Source organism: Thunnus albacares, chromosome 3 (assembly GCF_914725855.1).
Source record: "Thunnus albacares chromosome 3, fThuAlb1.1, whole genome shotgun sequence".
NCBI classification, from domain to species: domain Eukaryota; kingdom Metazoa; phylum Chordata; class Actinopteri; order Scombriformes; family Scombridae; genus Thunnus; species Thunnus albacares.
In genome coordinates, this window is record NC_058108.1 from 12395471 (window position 1) to 12407867 (window position 12397).

Below are 12397 nucleotides of genomic sequence, written 5' to 3' on the forward strand. Positions count from 1 at the left end.
CTAGATATCTAGATAGATGGTTGGTGATTCAGTATTGTATTGAGCAACAAAGGTTGTCTTTTGAGAATATGTCATCTCCTATTTGTAATTTTAGATTTGTCATCCTTTTCTCCCCGAATGGAAATGCTAAATTCTTCTCCCCAACAGAGTTTAAAATTGTGCAGTATTTGTTTGGATGGCAGGTAACAAGCAATTTAACAAGAAAGCATATCAGAGTAACTTTCATTGACTTGATACTAGATATACTTTCTGTTCATAAAACTTTCAGGGCTTTCGGCATCATCTCACGCTCCTAAACTGTAACCAAAACTGTTGAATGCTGGCAAGTTGCCTGCCCTATTTTTGCTCTTAACTGCAAAAGACAGTTTGCACTGTTCTACCATACTTGGCCCCTATATTTCATCTTGGAGTTAACTGAGAGCATTTTGAGTGTTTTCAACCAATCATGTTTTCACACCATTTTGTAGATCATAAAGTTTCAGGGGTATAGAGTGCTCCAGTCAATGTTGTTTCCAGATACACTGAATTTAATGGCATCTCTTTTCCCTCTTTGTAGACTGGGAGTACTGCAATGACCAGCCGGCACCTTAGCCATGCAGAGAGCGCTCATTCTACAGACAAACAGCCACCTGCCGTGGCCCCCAAGCTCCATGTCCAGCGATCCCTGTCAAAGGAGACCATCACCATCCACTTCTCAGCTCTTGGGAAGGAGGAAGAGGAGGAGGAAGAAGAGCTGTACAAGGCAACTGTTTCCCCTACCTCAGCCACTCAGGATGACTCGCATATTGTGACAGGCTTAGAGGCAAGTGAGGAAATGTTTGAAGGGGCGCAGTTGTACTCTGCAGCTGAGGCTGCTGTCATGCCTGAATCCACTAGACTTTCTCCCATTTCTAAACGTCACACCAACAATTCTCCCACACAAACACCGTCAACGCGTATTGCTGAGCATAAAGGCTCAAGTTCTAATTCCTCTCCCACTAAATCATTGAGCTTTCCCTCCAGTGACAAACCCTTCTTCAGCTTGGTGAAGTCTCTCTCCTCTGACATTGAGTCACGTGAAGGGGTCTCTTCTATTTCTGCTCCGACAATAAGACATAGGCATCTGATGAAGTCTCTGGTCAAATCCTTATCTTCAGATACATCCCAGGACCCATCCTCCTCCTCCACGCCCTACCGTCTTCCAGAACCCCGCCTTAACCTGCAACTTTTCAAGCAATTCACACAGTCCCGGATGTCAACTGCCACCACATCATCAGCTGGTGATTCAAAAACTGCCCCTTCCTCTCCATTAACCTCACCAGACAACCGAAGCTTCTTCAAAGTTTCTGAAGTCGAGGCACGAATTGAAGACACTAAGCGCCGTCTCTCTGAGGTCATCTATGAACCACTACAACTTCTGAGTAAGATTATGGATGAAAAGAGCAGCAGCGGCATTTACCGACCCAAGGCCCTATCTGCCAGCGCCTCAGAGCTCTCTGACACTACTTCTATCAATGGTCACATGGAGAGCAACAACAATTACTGCATCAAAGAGGAAGAAGGAGGTGAGTGGGAGGCTGACAGCCCCAACAGTGAGGCCTCTGGTCCAGCTGAAGCACTTGCTCCCCCCTCTGTTGACACTAAGAGCCCCAACAAATCGTCTTTACTTTCCATGTCAATGGAAAAGTGCACCATGTCCGCTCTTGCAAAACAGGAGGATGAGGACTTTTGCATCCTGTACAGCGAGGACTTTGAGACTTGCACTGACACTGAAGGTTATGGTGGTGACAGAACTGATGATACTGGAACTGGTAGTCAAACTAGAGTACCGCTAAGTGATAGTACAGAACCATGCAGTGAATATGAATCGGAAAGTATTGAGCCGGCACCTAGTGTTCCACACTATACTCTGATTGTCCTCACTGTACTGGTATATGGGTATTTTGTATTACCTTTGCCCAGCTACATTGGAGGGATGCTGCTTGGGATTGGGCTGGGATTCTTTTTAGCCATTGGTGTTGTATGGCTGACAGGACCAAAACCTTCAGGTCGTAGTTTTAGACATTCCAGACACCATGGGAAGCTGTGGAATCTGACAAAGTTGGACATTAAAGAACCGGAAATCTTTAAGGTTAGTAAATCTTTTTTTTCTGTTTTCTTATTTTTTCGTTTTGAACCCCTCAAACTCAGTCTGTCATGCTGCAGAAGCCTTTGACTGCTCAGAATGTTGATATGTCAATTGAGTGGTATTACAGGAACATGTTATAAGAGCATTACATGATCGATTAAATAATGATGTTTTAATGAAAACTGAAGCGTTTTAAAACTTAAGCCTAGTCTCCTAACTGCTTTATGTTGTTACTAGGAGTGTTTAAACCTTTAGGTCATAATAGATAGACACTGACACTCCTCTCTTTGTGGATAATATACAAGGCAGTGTGAAAAATAGTGATGCAGATTAGATAACAAATTTTCAGGGGCTTTAAAGTTAGTACATACAGACAGGTGACAAATTAAAAGAAAAACTGGTACAGATCTGAATGCTTGACCCCTACATTGAGGTGACCCGGGGGCCCTGTTATGCTGTGGGGGGGCATTTTGCTGGCATGGTTTGAGTCCACTTGTCTCCTTAGAGGGAAGAGTCACCGCAAATCAATACAAAGTTGTTCTGAGTGATCACCTTCATCCTATGATGAAATATTTCTATCCTGATGGGAGTGGTCTCTTCCAGGATGACAATGCCCCAATTCACAGGACACGAGGGTTCACTGAATGGTTTGATTAATATGAAAATGATGTGAATCATATCCTATGGCCTTCACAGTCACCAGATCTCAACACCTATGGGAGATTTTGGACCAACATGTTAGACAGCGCTCTCCACCACCATCATCAAAACACTAAATGAGGGAATATCTTTTTGAAGAATGGTGTTCATCCCTCCAGAAGAGTTCAGAGACTTGTAGAACCAATGCCAAACTGCATTGAAGCTGTTCTGGTAGCACATGGTGGCCCAACACCTTACTAAGACAATTTATGTTGATTTTTCCTTTAATTTGTCACCCATCTGTATTATTAAGTGCATACATATGTCCGGAGATGCCCCTCAGTCAAGAGTTTATTTTTATTGGTGTGTTTAGGGTGCCTCAGGGCTGCAGTGTGTCATGGAAAAAAGGTCATGTCCAATACAGACTGTAGGTCTTTATACAACATTATCAATTTTGTCACAGACGATGTAATTCCATTATGTAATTGATAGAATTATATAATAGTACATTTATTTATCTATCAACCCATCCATAATCCATAATTATTCCGTGCAGGATTGTGGGGTCTGGTGCATACCCCAGCACTCATTTGGTGAGAGGTGGGGTACACCCTGGACAGATCACAGGCTTAATACATGCAGACAGGCAAATATTTACATATTAATACACATTCATACCTCTCTGCAGTTTAGTTTGACATTTTTACAATGCTAACCACTGCACCATGGTGCCACCTCTGATTTATGTATTAAAACAACAGACCACAGAATTGAATAATAAAAACTACATGACATGAACTTATATATTAAAAAGAGGTAGGATTTTACATGATTGTGGCACTGTGTACAGCTGTGTCTGTGGGATGCTGTGTACAAAGACAAACATGCAATTTAAGAGGCACCTTTCCATGACACTTTTCATATTGAAGTGACAAAGCAGCAAATAGACTGAATGTGGATCCTGGGCTTAATATAGCCAGAGGAACTTCAAAGTCCAATGCAGAAAACAAATGACAACAAACTGTTTACGACTTTAAAAGACAGTGGTTACAAGACACTCTATTATCAGTGTGAAGTTCACAGGGAAAGACAAGTAACCTTTTCTATCACTGTAGAAACATGTTACATAGGTGACATCACACGGTGAGCAGATATTTACAGTGTCCTTATTTTGCAGGCAGTGTTTGACTGTTGTCTTCTCTATGTTTGCTGTTGTTCAAAAGCATTTCTCTCTTCAATTGCTTTTTTTTTTTTTTTAAAGAACCATCTACATGACAAATCGTACTTATTTGAATTTCTGACAGATTTTTTAAAATTAATTTGCAAGTCATTCCTTGAAATGTAATTGGTTACGACTTCTTTCCAGGGCTGGATGAATGAGATATCGAACTACGACCCAGAGACATACCACGCCACACTGACACACTCTGTGTATGTCCGGTTGGAGGGCTCCACCATTCGTCTTTCTAAACCCAACCACAACGTCCCCCGTCGTGCCACACACAATGAACCAAAACCTGATGTCACCTACATCAGTCAGAAGATCTATGATCTCACCAACAGCAAAGTATGTGATCGCATTACTTTTTCCCCTGATAGGATTATATACATCCTTAAAGCTCTGGAAATGTAAAAGAAATTTGTTCTTAATCCTTCTGTACCTGGGTTGAGTGTTGTATGTCAACTGTAATTACCCATTAAGAAAAGTCTTTTTTTTTTTTTTTCTTCAAATAACACATTTGCTGATGTTTAAGTCCATATAGTAAATCAAGTCCAAGGTAATTCAACACTTTAACACTTTTTTAACAACACTTTCTTTCTCCCTGAATCTTCCCCCAGGTATATCTAGCGCCTCAGAGTTTGGCCAGGAAACGTATATGGAACAAAAAATACCCCATCTGCATTGAACTTGGCAAACAGGATGACTTCATGTCAAAGGCTGAGGGTGACAGGTGGGAGGCCGGTGACAGCTGGACCGCAAGGGACAGAGGAGAGGGGACAGGAGGAGCGCAGGAGAGGGCTTGGTCATCCTCCTCAAGTAGAGATCTGACCCTCTATCTGTTTGGAAGGACTGGGAGGGAGAAGGAGGAGTGGTTTCAGCGGTTTCTTTCAGCTTCCAAGCTCAAGGCAGATTTGAAGAAAGCTTCCAGTGTTGTGGGGAGTAAGAGCGGTGAGCAAAACTAATGTTTTAGTTGACAAGACTGTTGTCAGTTGTTCCTCTGCAGTTGACAGTTGTAGAGGACATAAACCTTTCTTTCTTTGTCCATTTATTTTGTTTTTTCAAGGCTAAATTGTCTAAATATATTTTTAAAAGGATCTATTCATACACTACAGCTAGAGAAGTGGCACTTCCTAACTTAAGTTTTGCTAGTTTAGGAACAGTGAGTGCAGCATCTAATTCCTCACCTTTCTCTGATATTCGCTTTTGCCCACAGCTATGAGCTCTCACAGTCGCAGCAGCAGCCGCAGCAGTCTGGATGAGGCACTGGGATCTCAGCCCAGGTCAAAGGATTCCTCAATCTCCTCAACAGCAGGCAGTGCCAAAGCTAAGCCATTCTTGGAATACAGTGTCTACATGGCCTCCATACTGCCAAAACAGGTGGCAGTCAGCCCTGCAGCTGCCAGCCCTGTTCTCCAGAGTCCACAGAGCAGCCCTGGAGCTGACAAGAAGGTAGCACATACTCATCATCCATTAACACCATTTAGCACATTTTTGTCTCTAATTTGCTTTTATTAATCGCCAAACCAATCATCTAATTTGCAATGTCAACCCCATGTGTAACAAGCAGTGTAATTCCAAACAAGAACAGGCAGCTAATATTGTGACTTATCCTTGTAAAGATGAAGTCAGCGGAGTGGAATAAGATTGTGTTGTCGGGGGTTAAATGTTTTATAATCCTGTACAAAGACACAAGATTCATATTCTTTCTATTCTTTCCTCATCCCTGCTTTGTCCTTAGCTTCAGAGCACCACCTCAGCTCAGTCGCAGCTCGGAGAGGAGGAGGAGGAGGATCCTGTTGCCTGGGTGAATGCAGCTCTTGGCCGGGTCTTCTGGGACTTCCTGAGTGAGCCCTACTGGGCTGAACTGGTCTCCAAGAAGATTCAGATGAAGCTCAGCAAGATACGGGTGAGTGGAGCAAGGCCCATAGCAACCTCTCCCTTAGCAGTGGTTGAAATTTAAACAAGCAATCAAGAGAGAAAGTTAGAGAGTAGAGAAGAAATAAAAAAAAAAAATTAGTTATACTCACCTTCCTGCGGAAAACCACATGTGGGCATGCTCACATACACAAGCTCTCCAAATGTCAGTGTGTATTTTTGTGAAGCTCTTCACAGGCCCCAGCAGCTCCACACTGGGCTCAAAGACAGAGGGAGGCAGAAACTCCTTATCCTTCACTTCTATCCCTTTATCCCACTTTTTCTTTCTGATCCTGTCCCCCAGGCAAACTTGTTTTGCTTCATCATAACAATGTTTTGGTCTGCGTGACTGCAGCTAATATTGTAGTCTTAATACAATGATGGAAAAAGATTGAGCACAGTTCAATCCGCATTGGACTGACCAGACAGTTGATTATAAGGTGTGGTGGAGGGAAGAGTGTCTTTCGTGTGTGTGTATGTGTGTGTGTGTGTACATGAGTGTGATTGTATCTACAGCATTTATGTGTTTTCATGTAATGTGTTTCCATTTTTTCATTCATTTTTAGTCCCAAAATCTGATCACTTTTGGAGTAAAAGTAATCCCTACTCATTACAAGTTAATTACGATACAGTATTAATGTATCACAAATGATAGTGATACATAAGCTGGCCTCTATATCCTCTTATACAATATTTTCATATTGGTTATATCATACTCTGCAAATTCATAATCAATATACAGTGTGCTCAGCTACGTTGTATGCGTTTGTCTTTTCCAGTTGCCTTACTTCATGAATGAGCTAACCCTGACAGAACTGGACATGGGCGTGGTCACTCCCAGAATCCTTGGCGCATCCAAACCTTCCATTGACTACCAAGGCAAGAGAGAAAGCAATGACACACACAAGCACACAAAAACACACGCACACACACATAGTGGCAGAGATACTGGCATGCCCAGCCAGTGGCACATCGAGCTCTTTGCATGATTTCTCTGAAAGTCTCTCATTTACTGTGAAGTATTTGCTTTTCCACAGAGCATATTTTAGTGTCTTTCATGTTTGAAAGCACAACATCCCTACATTGATCACCTGCCCGTCAGTTAACTATGTCTACATTAGAGATAACAAAGATAAACAGGTGGTAATGCTAGGTAGTTATTAAGGATCAGGATACATTTTGTTAGCTTAAGTGCATGTGTGCCGCCAAATACACATACATACTGCAAAAAGAACCAGCTAAAAAATGTTTTCACACATTGGATAGTGAATTGAACGCTCAAACACACAGATAAAATTTAATAAATAAACAAAACAGATTTAACAATTTCCCAACTTTTGTGAAAACTGGCCACAGTTTTTACAGATTCTCACTCTGTGCCACTTGCAGGGTCTGCTTAACACAAATGAAGAGAGGCATTTGTTATGCCTTTGCACATACATGAATATAAAGTTGCTGTGTCACACAAACACACACAGGAGCTCTCAGTATATGTGAAGTAAACAAGACAAAGCTTCTTACAAGCAAGAATCACGCCACATTTCACAATTCCCATCATCCTGTGCACAAAGTGTTTAAGTGCCACGCTCAGAGGTATAAACAAAGGTGAAAAAAAGAGCTGAATTCATTTGAGCTAGCTTGACAGAGTGCAAATGAGTCACAATGAATGAACATACGGTAGATGATATTCCTGTGATGAATACTTTCTAAGTGTGTCATTTCAGTATGTATTAAAATAAAATGTGGCCAAAATTCATAGTAAAAATAAGAGCTTTGTTGCAATCTTTCCAAAAATACAAATAATTTCATTTCTCAAAACTTTGAGTAACAAGAAATGGTCTAAAATGTCAAATGGGGTGAACACTTTTGCAACCCACTGTGCATGTGCACAAGTGTGTGGACAGAAGTGACATTTTGTCGCATGACAAGCCATTGCTCTCATTCTCTCTCAAGCCTTCTTGCTGTGACTAGTGAGGTCACAATACTGAGGCTGTGTCTGTGGGTGATTTTGACGTGCTATCCATCCAAAGAACAGCAGCACTGGTGATAGCTGTCCTAACTCTCCACTAAAACTGGCTAAGATGCTCACAATGCTGAAAATGAGACATCATGTCATCATCTTGTTTCTAATTCAGTGCTTGTGGTAAGACCTGTGCTGTATGTCATGTACTTATGAATCAGCATCAATATATAACTTTCCAAAAAAAAATGGAAATGCAAAAACCATTTAGTAAAAATACAAAAAAAAACTTGAAATTAAAGAAATGGCAAAGCCAAGAACACATGATTTTTTAGCTCCAATAAGCAGGCGATAGTATAATTACAGCCAATAACAACAATAATTGTTCCATTCAGTTAGCACAGGCAAAATTAGGTTTACTGTGCATCACACTGTGGGGTAATATGCACTTACACCCACTCAGCTTGTCAGGCAGTGGTACCCTTGAGGTTAGAGAGACATTATTGTTGCTTATGGGCTCTCTGCTGGTTAAAACAAGTACAAACCTTCCCATCCTCTACAGCTGCTGCTGGAGATTTCTGAACAAGAGTAACATTGCTGAGAGCTCAGTTAGACAATTGTTGTTTATTGGACATTTGGAAGTTATGAATGTATAAACTTGCTTATGTGCTTAGAAAGCGTATGTGAACTTAATTTATATTAAAGTCTGTGTAAAGGAAAATTTCTTTTGAAATACATTATACATGTTAGAAAATAATTGCTGAAAACATGAAAAGACTGAACTATGTAGTACTGAATCGTGGAGTCAGACCGTTAAACTGTTTTTCCCCATTTCTGTGTTCTGGATTTGTTGGGCATGCCTAAAATGGCTGCACCATGACATAGAGGGCTGACCAGCATGACCTCCCCTACCCTCCAATACTGTATAAGAACTAGGGCACCCTGGCATCGGCTGGGTGTGTAGTCTGCTGTTTGCTAGTGGCAGCATACAATACTTTCATTGCAAGCTTAGCATTAGCATCCAGTCACAATAGTAGGTGTTAACTCTCCGGGCAGATAGAAAGAGTTACATTTAACTATGAGATATTCTAGGTTAGCAGAGCAGAGCCTCTTGATAATGGCATTGTCCGTGCACCAAGCTTTGTTAATATAAACGCACAGTCCCTCACGCCCCTCTGGTCTTACCAGAGTCATTAGCTGTTGTATCCACCCTGCCGCTATTAAACCATGTTTCTATAAAAATCATGAAGTTGCAGTCTATAATCCTTTTATGAGTGGCACTGAACTTCATTGAAAAAAATGACAATTTAACATAACAATGATTGGTGATGGATTGCTTGTTAAGTACTCATTTAAATTACATTTTTACTGAAATAAGTCCACATTTACCTACAAAATAGGTGCTAAATTAGACAGTGGCTCCTAGCGTTACTTTATTTTTGGAAAATCATCCATGTTGCTTGTCTTACACCTGCAAACAAGGCCTATTTCAAATTGTATATTTTTTAAGGGAGTTCAGTATGAGTGTTGTTATGTTCAGAGGTTCAGAGGCTGTTCAGTTGGGGGCCAGGTTCAGCGCCTTCAGCGGACACACCCCCAGTGTTTCAGAGATCAGAATACTGCTTGTTTTTCCATGATTTTGAAACCTAATTTTATATACTTGGCTTTTTTTTTTCATCAGTCAAAATTGGCTGGGATGGTTAATAACACATTTTTCTGTGGCGTGAAAAACTCAGAGCACATATTTGTTGTTGCTTTACACAGACTTTAATAAATCTCCTTTACTAAAGGTGTTGTATACTGTAGATCCTGGATAACACTTAATAAGTGGAACCTTTGTTTACAGAAGTATAACAGAATTTGATTGGGTAGTGAACTCTTAGCTGAGTCTGCTCTAAGCACTTTAGCAGGTCTTATCTGTAGAGGCTTAGCTTTGTAAGGTCTTAGCTTTGTAAGGGACCATGGGTTTCCCTGCTGGAGTTGCACAACTACGGTGGCTCAAGGAGCACCAAAGTTTTCAGCTAACTCTGTTCTAGTTTTGATCAGAAGGAGCTTTGTATGCCGTTTGTTAAGAGGAATCCTTCTATGATCATTCAGATGTACATCAGCAGTGAGCTTTCCATCCCTTTGTGCTGCATTGCTTTTCTCATTCTGCTTCACATTCTGTTAGTTTTCTCACAGATGTGGCTCTTCATCTGTTTCATATATATATTGTCTCCAACTCTCTTCCTAGTTCTCTCTTCCCCTTACATTCCCTTTCATATCATCTTCCTCTTTGTGTCCGTTCTCACTCTTTTAGTCTGTGTCTCTCTTCCTCCCTCCTGTGCTTTGAGTCACTGCCTCATTTTTATCACTGCAGCACTCACATAACCCTATAATGAGAGCAGGAATTGATTCCATCTCCCACTGAGACAGCAGTGGCATTTCTTGGAACAGTTCCAGGCTAAACACACCTCAATAGTCACACAACACAATCAGGGTGCAGAGGCCACCATTTTGTTGATGTTGTTGATAGTTTGTTAGCCTTAATTGCACTCTCCTTTGGAAACTGCAATATGTTGCCAAATGTTTTTTGGGTTTTTTTGTAACACATTGCAAATGAATTGATCCCAATCACTCTTTGTCAATCTAAAATAGCAAAGTGCCTCATTTTTAGACACATTTCCTGGAAGTAAATTGAGGTGTGAATCAGGAAAGAGGTGAATGATCCAAACAAAAGACTTAATGTTGACTTCGCTATAGATAACTGAGCCCTCTGCTTGCTTCTGTTTTCTACAGCTCATACCTCTGCAGAGAAAATGAATGTTTCATTCCACTTTTCTGTATTTTGTTTCCATGATCAATAGGCTCTTACCTTGAGGTGGTAGTTAGAGAGCTTCTAGTGGAAATGGTCAGTTTAGTTTTCCTTTTGGAATTTCCACTGGTGTTACTCTGGCTGTATCCTCTGGACATCTCAAGTTCTTCCTTACCTTCCCTTACCCCGCTCTTTCCTGGAATAAGCATGCTGAGTGCAATGGATCGATGACCCTCTCCAACTGTGTGTGTGTGTGTGTGTGTGTGTGTGTGTGTGTGTGTGTGTGTGTGTGTGTGTGTGTGTGTGTGTGTGTGTGTGTGTGTGTGTGTGTGTGTGTGTGTGTGTGTGTGTGTGTGTGTGTGTGTGTGCATGTCTCTACAAGCGATTGTCTCTGTGTGCTTGTACATTTATGCCCATGCAACTTTCATGTTTATTCTTTGTACTCATACGATTCTGTAATGTCAATTTGAGGATGCACACAAGCAGTCACCCTGCATGTATGATTGCATTTCTTTGCAGTGTGTGTGTGCGACACACACTCCTGACTCCTCACCATGCAGCTTCACCCCAATTAAGCAAGAACCACCCTGATCCAACAGCTTATACTGAGGCTCCTCTCTCCTCTCCCCATACTAACAAACCTCAGTGCCCTGCATAAACCCCGACCCAGCCAGACACAGTCTTATTATCCAACCCGCCTCCTAGGACTGGTGGGTGAAGTAAGGCCCACTGGGCTCAGTAGACCCAGCATGTTCACTCTCTGTCTGTCTGATTGCCTAACTGTCTATTTTTACTTTTTGCTTTCTCAAACCCTCACTGACTTTTTAACTTTGTGTTCTTTCTTTGGCTCCAAGTTCTTTTTCTGCTTTCATTTCGCCCTCACTTGCTGTTTCTCTCTAACTTGCTCACACTCTCTGATTGTTTTTCTCTGCGGCACACCAGACTCATTGCATTATTACGTCATTTAGCACAACCAGCTGGTGTTCAGGCCTCAACAGAGCAGCAAGGAGAGGGCACACAGCCTTAATGCTGTCAGTCTCTTTATTGTTTGCTTTCTCACAATACATCTTTTGATCCAATCTTAACTACTTATTTTCTTCCATTCATGTCCCAGGGTCATGTAGGAAAGTTATCTAAATACAGTTCTAGAGAGGGGTTAGGTGGGTGTGCAACACATGTCCCATTACGTATCCGTACACACCATGTGGACTTGGGCTTTGCACACGTGCACATGTGACTTAGTTGCAGCAAATGTGTTTTGGTTCAGTTTCTCTTAATGGCCTTTTTCCTTCCACTCTCTTCATTAATGTTTTTGCATCATCTGTTGAACTTTGCTGCCCTCCAGTGGCATACACAGAAACCGCACCCAAGTTTATGGTTAAATGTGCCTCTTTGTACACAAGAGCATGTGATTCTGTGTTGTAAAGCACGAAAACAAAGAAAAGCCAGGCTTTTGATGGAGGCTTTTGAGGAGTTTATATAATCCAGATTACAGCAGGTTTGGTAGAGCAGGGGTTAAAGGAATAGAGGAAGAGTGCCCTGTTTATACAGCCAGCCCCCTGCTGATATCAAATGGGGGCTAGCGGAGGAAGATTGCATGCTCTCCAGCTGTTTCTCTTCTCCGTTCAAAGGACCTTGTGATCTCTCCCTCTTTCTTTTCTCTCCCTTAACCGGGTCTTTCACTGTGTCTAAGATGAGGGATCAAGAAAATAATATCAGTTGGGGTCCCTGCTTCTGTGATGCTTTGGGAAAGGAGAGATG

General features: G+C 41.6%; 1 protein-coding gene across 3 annotated transcripts in view; it reads left to right on the top strand.

The window, feature by feature from the left end:
* LOC122979192 (testis-expressed protein 2-like) overlaps positions 1-12397 on the top strand; it is a 34036-nt gene that overhangs the window by 16613 nt on the left and 5026 nt on the right. For all 3 annotated transcript variants that reach the window (XM_044346444.1, XM_044346446.1, XM_044346445.1), the window contains exons 3-8: positions 557-2110; positions 4113-4313; positions 4586-4916; positions 5182-5417; positions 5707-5874; positions 6662-6761. In XM_044346444.1, the coding sequence (XP_044202379.1) occupies positions 572-2110; positions 4113-4313; positions 4586-4916; positions 5182-5417; positions 5707-5874; positions 6662-6761 (2575 nt within the window). In that variant the 5' untranslated portion in view covers positions 557-571. The remainder of the gene's footprint in view (positions 1-556; positions 2111-4112; positions 4314-4585; positions 4917-5181; positions 5418-5706; positions 5875-6661; positions 6762-12397) is intronic.